At 37.0% G+C, this 14683-nt stretch overlaps 2 protein-coding genes, 1 long non-coding RNA gene and 1 other non-coding gene across 4 annotated transcripts; 2 read left to right on the top strand and 2 right to left on the bottom strand.

The window, feature by feature from the left end:
* Nucleotides 1-3097: 3097 nt before the first annotated feature.
* LOC103520304 lies at nt 3098-6138 on the bottom strand. The gene is made up of 3 exons (XR_541939.3): nt 5913-6138; nt 3821-3928; nt 3098-3587 (listed from the first exon to the last, which is right to left on the bottom strand). It is a non-coding gene; the product is annotated as an uncharacterized LOC103520304 (long non-coding RNA).
* Nucleotides 5450-5521, bottom strand: Trnad-guc. Its single transcript has one exon. It is a non-coding gene; the product is annotated as a tRNA-Asp (tRNA).
* A 1152-nt stretch (nt 6139-7290) lies between the features above and the next one.
* Nucleotides 7291-8723, top strand: LOC103520303 (ras-like GTP-binding protein Rho1). The gene has a single exon (XM_008485391.3). It carries the CDS (start codon nt 7475-7477, stop codon nt 8051-8053), a length of 579 nt encoding a protein of 192 aa, XP_008483613.1. The 5' UTR covers nt 7291-7474; the 3' UTR covers nt 8054-8723.
* Nucleotides 8724-8943: 220 nt separating this feature from the next.
* On the top strand, nt 8944-12549 carry LOC103520305. Its single transcript, XM_026831479.1, has 4 exons — nt 8944-9090; nt 10396-10576; nt 10821-11060; nt 12456-12549. Exons 1-4 carry the CDS (start codon nt 8955-8957, stop codon nt 12547-12549), a joined length of 651 nt encoding a protein of 216 aa, XP_026687280.1. The 5' UTR covers nt 8944-8954.
* The last annotated feature ends 2134 nt before the right edge of the window (nt 12550-14683 follow it).

The raw sequence follows: 14683 nt of genomic DNA, 5'->3' as shown, positions 1-14683 counted from the left end.
TAGGGCGTTTGTTAGCAGGTTCACTTGGTTTGGAAGATGTTGTGGTACTTGACACCTGTTTCATTTCTTCTTTGTTTGAAGACTTCCCAGAGGTACTTGACAGGGCATGTCTCCGCCTGATTGTATCATTTGCTTCACTCAGTTTTGATTTTTTATTCACCACATCCGCGAAAGAATTATCGGAGGGTTTCCTTTGCTTCTTGTTCAAATTTGAACATTCCCTATATTTTGTATTTGCGTCGGCTATTGAACTATTTCGTTTGGTGGACTTTCTAGATGTTTTGTACTTCTGGAGGAAGCTGTTCACAGTACTGTCACTATCAGCATCACTGAGAGTTGGCTTGTTGGTTTCTTGGTCCTTTGCTTGTGTCGTGATTTTTTCATTACTGTCATCCGTGTACGTATCAATTCCCATACATTCATTGTCACTTTCAATACCACTTGAATCCAGTGATGATTGCGTTTCCTTTACTAGATCTGTTTTTCCGTGTTTATGATCCGATTTTCTACTGTGGGTACGTATCATTTCCCATACATTCATTGTCACTTTCAATACCACTTGAATCCAGTGACGATTGCGTTTCCTTTACTAGATCTGTTTTTTCGTGTTTATGATCCGATTTTCTACTGTGACCACTTGAATCCAGTGACGATTGCGTTTCCTTTACTAGATCTGTTTTTCCGTGTTTATGATCCGATTTTCTACTGTGGTTTCGTTTGTTTACAACAGTTTCCTTACTGGTCTTTATCTTTTCCGACTGCTTTTTACTTCGTTCGTTTTTGCTTTCAATGATGTTACTCCGAGGTGTTTTATCTTTGCTATGTTGAGCAGTTTTCTCACGAGGGGTGTCACCTAAAGTTTTTCTTTTCCCGTCACGCACGGATTTATCATCCTGTTCATTTACGGCGTTTTCATTGCTGTCATTTTCTGTATCTTCCACTTCTTTTACGGTTTTCGATCCTTTATTTTTGTCCATTTTATTTTCTAGCCCAGAGTTCGTTTTGCAGGAAACTGTGGATTTTCTGACAATGTTATATTTTGCTTTGTGTTGCTGACGTCTTTCTTTGCCACTACAAACTTGTTCGTCTTCTTTTTCAGCTGATTTTTGTGAGTATTTTTGTCCATTTTATTTTCTAGCCCAGAGTTCGTTTTGCAGGAAACTGTGGATTTTCTGACAATGTTATATTTTGCTTTGTGTTGTTGACGTCTTTCTTTGCCACTACAAACTTGTACGTCTTCTTTTTCAGCTGATTTTTGTGAGCTGCTTGGTGAATTTCCTTTATTTGATTTATTTTTATCTTCACTGTTGCCTCTCTGTTTTGATGTTACCTTTTCCTGTTTCTTTTCTTTTACTTTCCCGTCTTCTTTGGCTTTCTTTTTTGTGAGCTGCTTGGTGAATTCCCTTTATTTGATTTATTTTCATCTTCACTGTTGCCTCTCTGCTTTGATGTTACCTTTTCCTGTTTCTTTTCTTTTACTTTCCCGTCTTCTTTGGCTTTCTCCTTCGTTGTAATAACTTTGTTGTCCAATTTTACGTTCGTTTTCGTGCCTCTCTGCTTTGATGTTACCTTTTCCTGTTTCTTTTCTTTTACTTTCCCGTCTTCTTTGGCTTTCTCCTTCGTTGTAATAACTTTATTGTCCAATTTTACGTTCGTTTTCTTTACATTTTCTTGTGGTTTATCAATTTCTATCAATTTCTCGGTTTTCTTTCTTTTCTCAGCTTTACTTTCTACTTCTACAATGATTTTCTCTATATTTTGAGGTTTTCCGACTGAATCACTAGACGTCTTCTGTTTTTCCACTTTTTTCTTTCCTTTATCATTTTCTACTTCAGATTTTTTCTTTGGACATCGACTGAATCACTAGACGTCTTCTGTTTTTCCACTTTTTTCTTTCCTTTATCATTTTCTACTTCAGATTTTTTCTTTGGACTAGCTTCTGTGCGCTTTTGGTTTTCCTTAGGGGACTCTATCGGTTGACTGTGTCCATCTTTGGAGGATTTTTCGACTGAATCACTAGACGTCTTCTGTTTTTCCACTTTTTTCTTTCCTTTATCATTTTCTACTTCAGATTTTTTCTTTGGACTAGCTTTTGTGCGCTTTTGGTTTTCCTTAGGGGACTCTATCGGTTGACTGTGTCCATCTTTGGAGGATTTCTCCTTCTCTTCTTGCTTGTCGTCAGTATGGCGTACTTGTGTAGGAGGGGGTGTCCCAGATGTACTATTGCCATAACATCTCAGAAGGTTATAAATTCGTTGCTCCTTGTGTGACAGTTTCTTTTTGACCTTCTTTCCGGTAGAAGTTTAAGCCTTTCCAGGTCAATTAGGGGCCCCAAGGAGGTTTTCCAATTCTCTCTCCACAGATGGAAAAGATTGTACTGTACTGTACATTAACATTTTCTGTGTGTTGAGAATGAAGTTGGAGTTGTTAGCCCCTGGACATACCTAACTGATAGAAGCCTAAAATGCCATTCCTAGGCAGAACATTAATGAGACACACGTACAGAAGTTATCAGTCGAATGTGTTTCCGAGGGAGACTGAAATTTGTAGAGTTCTTACCTACTTTGGATTTGGATAGTTCTTTGCTACAGATGTTCAGGATCTTTAGAACCTTTAACTTTTGAATCAGAATTTACACGTCGGAGGACAAGTTGGAGTTGTTAGCCCCTGGACATACTTAACTGATAGAAGCCTAAAATGCCATTCCTAGGCAGAACATTAGTGAGACACACGTACAGAAGTTATCAGACGAATGTGTTTCCGAGGGAGACTGAAATTTGTACATTTGTAAAGTTCTTACCTACTTTGGATTTGGACAATTTTTGCTACAGATGTTCAGGATCTTTAGAACCTTTAACTTTTGAATCAGAGATTCCTAGGCAGAACATTAGTGAGACACACGTACAGAAGTTATCAGACGAATGTGTTTCCGAGGGAGACTGAAATTTGTACATTTGTAGAGTTCTTACCTACTTTGGATTTGGACAGTTTTTTGCTACAGATGTTCAGGATCTTTAGAACCTTTAACTTTTGAATCAGAAAAATAAGAAAAAAACCTCTAAATTCAACAATGATAAAATTTTATATGCTCAGGGAAACAAAGTATTTCTTCTAAACAAAAATATAAATCTATGAATTCAAAATATTTTAGACAGAAATGATTTCAATATAATTCAAAAATTAATATGAGATAACATCATGCTCAAAAGTTAATCTGATAGTTCTGTTGTAAAAAAACATACCTAGTCATTCTAGGAAACAATCAATAACACAAAGATGTCAAGAATCATGAAAAAATATTTCACATTGCAATACAATACTCACATCTAAGCTGAACTATTGAAAAATCATGTCATTAATACATCATATTCATGTTTGTAATTGTGAAGATCTATTTTGACTTGCAGGGAAAATCCATGACTGGTGTTTTAAGCTGCATAGTATACTCAAAATTCCATAGTCCATCATGCTTACCACAGGGAATGTAATGCCAGCTACTCACAGTTAATTCTCTGGTAGTTCACAATGTTGTGTTAGATGCTCAGATTTGTTGATCAGGTGTTGATTTCATTGCCTATTGGTGGACACTGTAATTTGAAACAAATAGAAATTAGTTCTAGAGGGGCATATCTATTTTTTCTTCTCCTCCTTCTTCTTTTTAAACCTAGTAGTTTAGTAGTTTGGTTGCAGATGGTTCAATGTTTTACTTTCTGGTGTTCTCATGTTAATCCAGAACATATAGGTAAAAGGACAGTACCTATTATCTGTCTCTTATTATCTATCGGTTGGAGACATAGGTATGTACTAAGAAAAAACTCACCTTTTCAAGAATAAATTTTAGTTCAAACTGAAGACAATAAATTGACCAAGAACATTGGCCAGATAATGAAAAATTTGAGTTCAATTCCACAGGAAATTCACACTGGATCTGAAAGAAAAAAAGAAAAAGAAAATAAACTATCAATTTTTGAGACTTATGAACTTATGATAATAATTCAGTAGCCATGACAATGAAAAAGAAAGCTCTTTTTTAGTCTGTCCTTCTTCCTTTATTACAATAGTAATAAAAAGGTATAAGGGACAGACTATTGTATTTGCTTCGGTGTCGTCGGTCGGTCTTCTGTCCCCATAGAAGGACTTATCCAAACCTGGTCGACCTATATATCAAATTAAAGGTCTTTTTACCAGGAATACACACAGGAAATTCACACTGGATCTGAAAGAAAAAAAGAAAAAGAAAATAAACTATCAATTTTTGAGACTTATGATAATTATTCAGTAGCTATGACAATGAAAAAGAAAGCTATTTTTTAGTCCGTCCTTCTTCCTTTATTACAATAGTAATAAAAAGGTATAAGGGACAGACTATTGTATTCGCTTCGGTGTCGTTGGTCAGTTGGTCTGTCTGTCTGTCCCCATAGAAGGACTTATCTAAACCTGGTCGACCTATATATCAAATTAAAGGTCTTTTTGAAAAAATGAAAATGGTGCAAATTTCGTCCAGAGAAATATAAAGCCAAAAAAACTGGTTTTGGGGGGATTTTTTTCACACTTTCTCACACAAATGAGCTCTGATCTCGAAATTTGTTGCAACGACCTATGAACTCAAAGCGAGAAAGTTTTAGATAACACTTCAGTTGTTATTTTAAGACCGGTTTTAGCGTCACCTATGTTAAGCTATGCCAAGCAAGGCCAATAAATGGATGGGTGACTTAAACCTTAAATTGGGAATAAAGGGAGAACGGGGTCTAGTCTTGATTTTAAATCATTACATTAAGCAAGTAGTATCCTGTTTATCCTAAGCTTCTTTTGAAGAATGGCCTCATTAAATAAAGCAAAAAAGAAGAAAAAAGTAAAAAAAAAAAAACATTATGAACCCAGTTAGCTTGGAAAGTTGCATGCCTTGTAAGCGCTAGGTCGCGGGTTCGATTCCTACGTAGGGCGCACTTTATCCTTCTCTTTCAATTTTTATTTTGGGGTGAAAGGACCTCCATCATTAGGTTCTGTTCCCTTGGTCAAATACTGTAGTAATAAAATACTGTGGTAATAGAAAGTAATAATAATAACTCGACATGAAAGGTGGGACAGTTTCGAACGCAGAAAAAAAGATTGTAAAATCGAAAAATCAAATCAAGAATAATAATAAACTGAATATAAAACAAATTAGGTAGGTACATAGGTACTGATTTTCTTTAATCACAATCAAATAAACTACGGGCTGAAAAATTCCCGGAGGGACGGACCCAGCTTGTTGTGTTTAACCTAACCCTGTAATAACATTGGTCACTGCTCTGCTCATATGTGAAAGCTCTTTTTTCGTCGTAATTTTTCATTGCTGTGGCTTCTGAACAAAAACCATAAATACCAAAATACCAATTATAGTTACTTTTGATGTGTGATTTTGACCTTGGCAAATGAGCTCAACACGGCAAATTTGCCTGTAGAAAATCTCCCCGGCGGGGAATCGAACCCCGGTCTCCCGCGTGACAGGCGGGGATACTGACCACTATACTACCGAGGATTGGTGATGGGAGGAGGAAGAATAATATTATTTAAATAAGTTTTGCATTCATTAGGATTAGCAAACCTAGATCACGTTGTGCCTAGATGATCTCCTTTATTTCATAAACGGTGTTTCTGTCAAAAAAAGTAACCATTTTTCAGATCATTTTGTGGTTCGCATTTGGTTTTTTCTTTTTTCCTCAAATTTGGAGATGAAAGTTGCAAAAGGAGAAGTACAAACACTGTGTGTTGAGAATGAAGTTGGAGTTGTTAGCCCCTGGACATACCTAACTGATAGAAGCCTAAAATGCCATTCCTAGGCAGAACATTAGTGAGACACACGTACAGAAGTTATCAGTCGAATGTGTTTCCGAGGGAGACTGAAATTTGTACATTTGTAGAGTTCTTACCTACTTTGGATTTGGATAGTTCTTTGCCACAGATGTTCAGGATCTTTAGAACCTTTAACTTTTGAATCAGAATTTACACGTCGGAGGACAAGCCCTAGGTTTTTTTCTACGTTGTAGGCTCTTTTTATCAGCGCCGTTGATATTTTATCTAGAAAAACGAATTCGTTCAGTAATTACGGTTTAAATTTTGACTCCAAAAACTACTATTCCGTTTAAAAACATCAACAAAAACACAAACACTTGGGCGCCATTTGCAATCTGATATTTTGGATTTCGCAAGAGGGAAAAAAACATGATGGAGTAAAAAATCCCGCACAACCTGAATGAAAGGGATTTAATTATAACGAAATTCCCTTTTTAATGGGTTATTATTTTTTCTTCATCAGAACGTGATTGAAAATTCGCAACTACTTTTAATACCTATTGATATAATTATTTTTTCTCTCAATGAAGTTTGATAAAGGTCTTATCGTCCCGAAAGTGAAGACAGAACATATCTGGACAAGAGAAATTTCGCCCCGGGCGGGAATCGAACCTGAGACCTAGCCCTTACGAAGCAGGCGTGCTACCCTCCAAGCTTAACTGGGCTGGAACGCTACGTCCTACATGTGAGAGCGAATATATCCAAATAAAATAATTAATTTAATAAAGAAATCGTCGCTCGTAAAGTCGTAACCAAAATGCTCTCCGCTCGCGTTACCTTCACGTAGGTACCTTGAAAAGGGGGAAAAATCCCGTTGATTTTCTGTTACACTCTGTATATTTTTATCGGCTTCACTTTTCTAACTTCACATATATCCAAATAAAATAATTAATTTAATAAAGAAATCGCTCGTAAAGTCGTAACCAAAATGCTCTCCGCTCGCGTTACCTTCACGTACCTTGAAAAGGGGGAAAAATCCCGTTGATTTTCTGTTACACTCTGTATATTTTTATCGGCTTCACTTTTCTAAATTTTGGGAACTGTTTGTTTCCGAAAAAATCCAATGTGGCAACAATGGTGAACGAGTGTCCAAGTGAATGAATGGGTACCACTCCTTTACTTCAAATACCTATCCATGGTTTCTCACTTCCGTGAAAGAACAAGTGACCACTTGTACAGTACAAAAGTTACTAAGGTGAAATTAAAGGATTTTTACTACTTTTGAGTTTTTATTCTTGAAGATGATTAAAAAATGAATTATTTATATTTAATTTTCATATAAATTGGTTTTTATTCATTCCTTTTATATTCAAAGGCCATCAACTTGCAGGAAAAGAACTTGACAGAACTTTGAAATATTATGGAGTAATAACGTTTACTGTTGGCAACTTGGTTCAGTTCTTTGTTGTTTTTCTCTTGAAATCAGCTGTCTTCCAGTTTCCGACATTCTTGTGATTTTTATTTCAGGCTTCTCTTCTTCTGCATCAGATCTAGGTGTGGTGGAATAACTACTCGTCATTTTCGAAGAATTTATATGAGTTATTTCGTTTGTTTTTCATAATTTGTTCCTAGTTGTGTGATTTAAATAGTGTTGTACGTTCGTTTGAATGTTCTCTGAGTTTTGATTCAAGAGAGCAGGATGGCAGCTATCAGAAAGAAGTTGGTCATAGTTGGAGACGGCGCTTGTGGTAAGACATGTCTCTTGATTGTGTTTAGTAAAGATCAATTCCCCGAAGTCTATGTTCCAACTGTATTCGAAAACTATGTCGCCGATATTGAAGTGGATTCAAAACAAGTAGAACTCGCACTATGGGACACAGCAGGTCAAGAAGATTATGACCGACTCCGACCACTTTCCTACCCTGACACCGATGTCATACTGATGTGTTTCTCTATTGATTCACCTGACAGTTTGGAAAATATACCCGAAAAGTGGACACCTGAAGTAAAACACTTCTGTCCTAATGTACCAATCATTCTGGTTGGGAACAAGAAAGATTTGAGAAATGATCCAAACACAATTAAAGAGTTAAACAAAATGAAACAGGAACCTGTCAAACCGGAGGAAGGACGTGCTATGGCACAGAAAATCAATGCATTTGCCTATTTGGAGTGCTCTGCCAAAAGTAAAGAAGGTGTACGTGAAGTGTTTGAAACAGCAACCCGAGCTGCTCTTCAAGTGAAAAAGAAGAAGAAGGGCCGATGCAGATTGTTGTAGAGAGGTACTTAAGTATCTGTTTCTACAGAAAGTCATATCACAAACCAGTTATATTCAGAGAAGAAAATAATTCACTCCACAATGATCAAGTAAACAAGAAATGTATTACATATTAACATACTTAGTTTGTATTTTCTATTTGATGTCATGATTATGATTGAATGATAACAGGGTAAAACTGATGTATATTATTGTTCTGTGCACCAGTCCAATGAGTCTCTATACTCCTTATTACCCATTACTTACATTTCACATACTTGCCATGAGTGAATATCTGGTAGTTGGGCTTTTCTAGCATATAAGAATGACCTAACATTTGAAACCAGTTTCAGAACCCATCTAAAATTACCAACAATTAAGGTTTAAAGTCAGTTTACCTTTGAATGTGTAGTTGTAAGAGTCTGAAAAAAAGCATTCCTTTAGGTTAGGGGATTGAACTATCAAGGGATACCAACTTCTATTGTCAAAAAAAATGGATCTCCCTTCTGTCTAGAAAAGCCCAAATTCCAAACAATTTGAAATCCTCTGTTTAGAGAAGCCTTTATTCTGAATTACATAATACCATATAGTTCATTGGCATGTTTAGACTTTATTTAAATTTAAGTCTATTGTAGCATTCTGAACTCTTTACAACTTGAGAATGATTAAGCTATTGGCCTACAATTACCAAATATCCTTTCTACTATCATTTTTTTTTTTTTTTTTTGAAATCTACTTTGAAGAGACTAACCCAAGACAGAGAAGCATGGAGAAGAGCTGCCAACCAATCCTTGGATTGAGATGATAGATAGACTTATGTAGGTATATGAATAGAAAAACGACACTGAAATTACAGATCATATGGCCATTTTTGAAAGAGTATAAATTGAGTTCCATATTTGCAGCTAATATCTACTGTTCAATGTTGTTTTCAGGTTCTGGGAACCTGCTCAAGCCTCTGCGAATTGATATGTTGATGGGGACATCAGACGAGGACTCAATGAATGACAATGCCAGTGTCATTAGTAATTTATCCGACAGTACAATGCTGGACGATGGTATGTTGAGCTGTTTAGGATGTGGATCAAATAATTACTTACCTGTTGAAATGTGATTGAATAATTACTGTTTTGAATGGTTTCTTCAAATTATAATGATCCCAAGGGCAAGGTAAACCTAAATCCTTGACAAATGAAGTGTGCCTAAAGGCATGTGATGTGTTCCAATCCACTCAACCCCTGTTAAAGTTAACAGGCTCTTAGGGGGCTGAAAAGTAGGTTGTGAATCCTCTCTTAGTAACCTTTGGAGGATGTTCCAATCCACTCAACCCCTGTTAAAGCTAACAGGCTCTTAGGGGTCTGAAAAGTAGGTTGTGAAACCCACTCTTAGTAACCTTTGGAGGACGTTCCAATCCACTCAACCCCTGTTAAAGCTAACAGGCTCTTAGGGGGCTGAAAAGTAGGTTGTGAAACCCACTCTTAGTAACCTTTGGGGGACGTAAATTCAAATATGGCTTTACCTCCTTTACCAGATGAGGCTTTAGCTCCATTCAATAACAAGCATACTGCTTTCTTACATCAACCTCACCCAGCCTGAACAGGGCCAGGAAAAGTCAGCCCTACTCTGGTTTCTCCAGATGGCCACCCACAGGTTTGTCCAAGTTAAACAACAACATGTTGGTTTTATTCAACATCAAATCACCATTAGTAATATTTTACTGTGGATGGAGAATAAATGGGGATACCAGATGAGGCTTTAGCTCCATTCAATAACAAGCCTACTGCTTTCTTACATCAACCTCACCCAGCCTGAACAGGGCTGTAAATTCAAATATGGCTTTACCTCCTTTACCAGATGAGGCTTTAGCTCCATTCAATAACAAGCCTACTGCTTTCTTACATCAACCTCCCCCAGCCTGAACAGGGCCAGGAAAAGTCAGCCCTACTCTGGTTTCTCCAGATGGCCACCCACAGGTTTGTCCAAGTTAAACAACATTCCATGTTTTATTCAACATAAAATCACCATTAGTAATATTTTACTGTGGATGGAGAATGGGGATCCCTACTCTGGTTTCTCCAGATGGCCACCCACAGGTTTGTCCAAGTTAAACAACATTCCATGTTTTATTCAACATAAAATCACCATTATTAATATTTTACTGTGGATGGAGAATAAATGGGGATTTTTTATTATTATTTTTTGCCTTCAAGACCATACAGTCTACTTTGCTTCTTCATTAGCTCATTCATGTTCCCACTTTATCCCACAGGAGGTAATTTTTTATTATTATTATTTGCCTTCAAGACGATACAGTCTACTTTGCTTCTACATTAGCTCATTCATGTTCCCACTTTATCCCGCAGGAGGTAACTTTGGTGTGGAGCTAGGCGATGATAGTTCACCCATTGATGATGGCTTTGAAGACAAAATGAACCAGGCAGTGGATGGTCTGTCACAGAAGTCACTACAGGGGAGAATCAACTGTTTGGACGCTCTCAACACGGCCTTCTCTCGGAGATATGTGCCCGAGTTTGTACTCGACAGGTTGGTTTGTTTATCATACCAGATGAGGCTTTAGCTCCATTCAATAACAAGCCTACTGCTTTCTTACATCAACCTCACCCAGCCTGAACAGGGCTAGGAAAAGTTTCTCCAGATGGCCACCCACAATTTTGTCCAAGTTAAACAACATTCCATGTTGGTTTTATTCAACATAAAATCACCATTAGTAATATTTTACTGTGGGTGGAGAATAAATGGGGATTTTTTATTATTATTTGCCTTCAAGACCATACAGTCTACTTTGCTTCTACATTAGCTCATTCATGTTCCCACTTTATCCCGCAGGAGGTAACTTTGGTGTGGAGCTAGGCGATGATAGTTCACCCATTGATGATGGCTTTGAAGACAAAATGAACCAGGCAGTGGATGGTCTGTCACAGAAGTCACTACAGGGGAGAATCAACTGTTTGGACGCTCTCAACACGGCCTTCTCTCGGAGATATGTGCCCGAGTTTGTACTCGACAGGTTGGTTTGTTTATCACTTTAGATAAAACAAATTGAAGTCTAGGTTCAAGACATTCTTTTAAAAAAATATTCTTAAAATTAATGAACACTTTAAAATATAAGCTTTTTCCTTTGTATTCTTATTCAACACGTTCTTATAATATAAGATTAATTTGTTAAAATAAAAAGAAAATAAAAAAGATACCATATTAAAAAAAATGCTTTGTGCTATCTTAAGTGTTAGGTCATGGGTTTGATTCCTACCTGGGCCAAACTTTATCCTGGAACAGATAGAGTTCATTATTGGAACAGCTGACTTTCTTGTATCCGGTTCCCTAAATCTCTTAAATTTCAGGACAATTAGACCTATCAAACCTCTTGGAAAAAAGAAAAATCTGGTGTGAACATCAGATGACTTTCCTTATCCTATTGAATGATGCCTATTAAGGTGTATCTAACATCTAACAGTTTAGTCGGTATAGTTTTGTGTTACATCCTTGTCACATTTGTGAACTACATACCAAATTTCAAGTCTCTAGCTCATACCGTTCCCGAGATATTGTTAAAATACACCAAAAACCGCTAAAAAGCGGCTACATACCAAATTTCAAGTCTCTAGCTTATACCGTTCCCGAGATATTGTTAAATTACACCAAAAACCGCCCAAAAGCGGTAAAATGCCGCCAACCACATACCAAATTTCAAGTCTCTAGCTCATACCGTTCCCGAGATATTATTGAATTACACCGAAAACCGCCAAAAAGCGGCCGAAATGCCGCCAAGCGTTGCACCGATCTTAACCAAAAGTTTCGTGTCGCATCCTTGTCACATTTGACAGCTGCATGCCAAATTTCAAGTCTTTAACTCTTACTGTTCTCAAGATATTTTTTTTACAGACAGACACACACACGGACCAATGGCTGAAACTTTGGATTTAGGCTCTAGGGACCTCAAAACGTGTTTTGGCACTAAAAATAACAAAATTTCAAGTCTCTAGCTCTTACTGTTCTCGAGATATTTTGTTTACAGACAGACAGAAGGACAGACAGACACACACACGGAAACATACCAAATTTCAAGTCTCTAGCTCTTACCGTTCTCGAGATATTTTGTTTACAGACAGACACACATTTAGGCTCTAGGGACCTCAAAACGTGTTTTGGCACTAAAAACTGACCATCGAAAATTTGACCCGATTACATTACTTGCCTTATAGCCTATAGGATAAGGTATCCTATAGATACTATAGGATAAGGAAAGTAAAAATCCGTGACCTAGCATTTTCAAGAGGTTTAACGTTAATAGTACCTTCTATCTTTTCCTTATTTTTTTCTATTGGAGCTGGATAAGCAAGGTTCTATTCTATTTCCTTTTTTTTCTATTATATTCTATTTTATGCTATTCTATTCCTTTCAGACGGGCTACTATAAGCGACGCAATCGAGCGGAGTCTGAAGAAAGGCTTTTGCAACTCATTTGTTAATCTGATAACGAGAATCACAAGGTGTTAAAACACCTTCCAATGTGGCAAAATTGGGTCTGCATTCTCTGTAAAGTTAGTAACTGCTATGGTCTTATCGTCCCGAAATCGAAGAGAGAAGGAAGACAGGATTAGGAGAAAGCCAGCCGTTCCGAGAACCTCTTCCTTCTTACTTCTCTCTCGCACTTTAAGATAGGGAGAAAGGGGAGGGCTTTCTCCTTCTTCCTAGAATCCTCCACTCCCTCCCTATAACATGAATCTCTTCTCTTCTTCCCGGTTTCCTCCTCCTCCTTTTCCTCCGCTCCGTGTCTGTTTTCCATAAAGATTTTCGTTCGGGTGAAATATGAATTATAAATATTCGGGTTGAAGATTTTGCCCTTGGCATACGAGATGAAGGGCGGTATGCAGGTAGGTACGTACCTACATCAGTAATAATTGTTGGAGTTAGTGTGAATCGTTTGTGTTTAGTGGAAATTGAGCCTTTCCCTGTACTTTTCTGGGATTTCTGGGAAGAACATGTATTTATTACTATTTTACTTAAGTTATATATAAAAATGGATACTTACGAGTTTTATATATAACTTAAGTAAAATAGTATTTACAAAGGATGTCAAAATTAAATAAATTCATTAATAATGTATTTATTAACCTAGTTCATAGTCTACCTACATATTTGATTACATGAAAAAATAATAATCCTATTTTATTCAACTTTTTTTTCCTGTTTGTAATAAATTAGATAACAGCTATAATTTGATATTCATCAATATTGTATTTAGTTATCTATCTACTCCGATTTTGCATACAGAAGGTATACGATATACCTACCCAGGGTATTACTCCATTTTGATGGGTACGAATTACGAATCTGCGAAGTAGGTATACTTTCTTTAGATTTTAGGTGCAATATTGTATACCTACCTTTGTATACATACGTTCTCGTACCTATACTACTTATCATATCCCATCCCTTGCTTCTCATATCAAAAAAATAGCTGAAATACGGATAAAAAAAAACTATCCAGCACAATATCAGAAGTAACACATAAGTTTCACCCCTGCCATCCGGAGTTATGTAGTAAGAACGTCGGTAATTGAATTGGAAGGCATTATTTGTATAAAAAATCATGACGTTCCAAATAGAAAGCAACATAAATAAAAATCCTCACTACTCCTTGTTCCAAAAATAAATTCAATTATGTTTCACGAGTGTCCATCTTTATGGGTTTCATCTTTTTCGATTTGTTTGAGAAAAAAAAGGAAAAATCAGCAGGGCCAGAGTTAAGGTTGGTTGACCTTGACCAGGGCTCTCTTCCTTAGGCCAGCCACTCGCTATCAGGTAGACCTGACAGGTATAACCTGATTATTTCCGCCTGTCAGGTCTACCTGATAGTTTGTTTGCCTGTTTGTTTTCGAGCCGTACCTGTCAGGTCTTTATTGAAAGTTATTTACAGAGGGAAACTATAACAATCACAGTCCTTGTCTCTGTCAGGTCCACCTGATAGTGTGTGGGCTCATCAGATATCAGGTAGACCTGAAAGGCGGTCCTAATCAGGTCTACCTGATAGGGAGTGGCTGACCGAAGGCTAGGTCTACACGTGTTGTTAAATCAAACGGAATGGAGAGAAACTTTTTTCTCCAAATTCGAACAAATCACGTTAAAAATCTACAAGTCGCGTAAATCTATAGAAGAAATGTACTTTTTACGGCATTTGATGTTAAATAGACACTTAACCGTTAGATAGATGGCTAGGTCCATTTAATTCAAAGCGCTCGAAAATAAAGAGGGGCCTAGTCTAATACAATTATCGAATGAAGAAAAAGTCCGAAAAAGAGCTGTAATGTATATTTTTATACAGGTTGACTCATTGAACAGAGGACAGATAGGTTTTTTTTGTAAGAGTATTGATACAGTTCGTACCGAACTGCCTTATCTTATCGTCCCGTAATGGAAGAGAGAGGGTAGACAGGATAGGAGAAAGCCAGCCGTTTCGAGAAAGAACCTTATCTGATTTAGGATAAAATCCGCCCCGGGTCCCGGGTGGGAATCGAACCCGCGACCTAGAACAAAATGTGCTTATTTATTCCATTGAAGAGGGATTATGTCAATAGGAGAAAGTCAGCTAATATTAAAATATTTTAATTGAACCACTCCGCATCACCAA

The sequence above is a fragment of the Diaphorina citri genome, unplaced genomic scaffold, assembly GCF_000475195.1.
Source record: "Diaphorina citri unplaced genomic scaffold, Diaci psyllid genome assembly version 1.1 scaffold3447, whole genome shotgun sequence".
NCBI classification, from domain to species: domain Eukaryota; kingdom Metazoa; phylum Arthropoda; class Insecta; order Hemiptera; family Psyllidae; genus Diaphorina; species Diaphorina citri.
This window is presented reverse-complemented; position numbering and strand designations above follow the sequence as displayed.

Bases quoted from the DNA above. Each gene is read 5' to 3' on its own strand.
- LOC103520303 (XM_008485391.3), top strand. From the start codon at position 7,475: ATGGCAGCTATCAGAAAGAAGTTGGTCATAGTTGGAGACGGCGCTTGT.
- LOC103520305 (XM_026831479.1), top strand. From the start codon at position 8,955: ATGTTGTTTTCAGGTTCTGGGAACCTGCTCAAGCCTCTGCGAATTGAT. The intron at 10,577-10,820 runs GTTGGTTTGTTT...TTTGCCTTCAAG, and splicing joins CCCGAGTTTGTACTCGACAG to ACCATACAGTCTACTTTGCT. The intron at 11,061-12,455 runs GTTGGTTTGTTT...TATTCCTTTCAG, and splicing joins CCCGAGTTTGTACTCGACAG to ACGGGCTACTATAAGCGACG.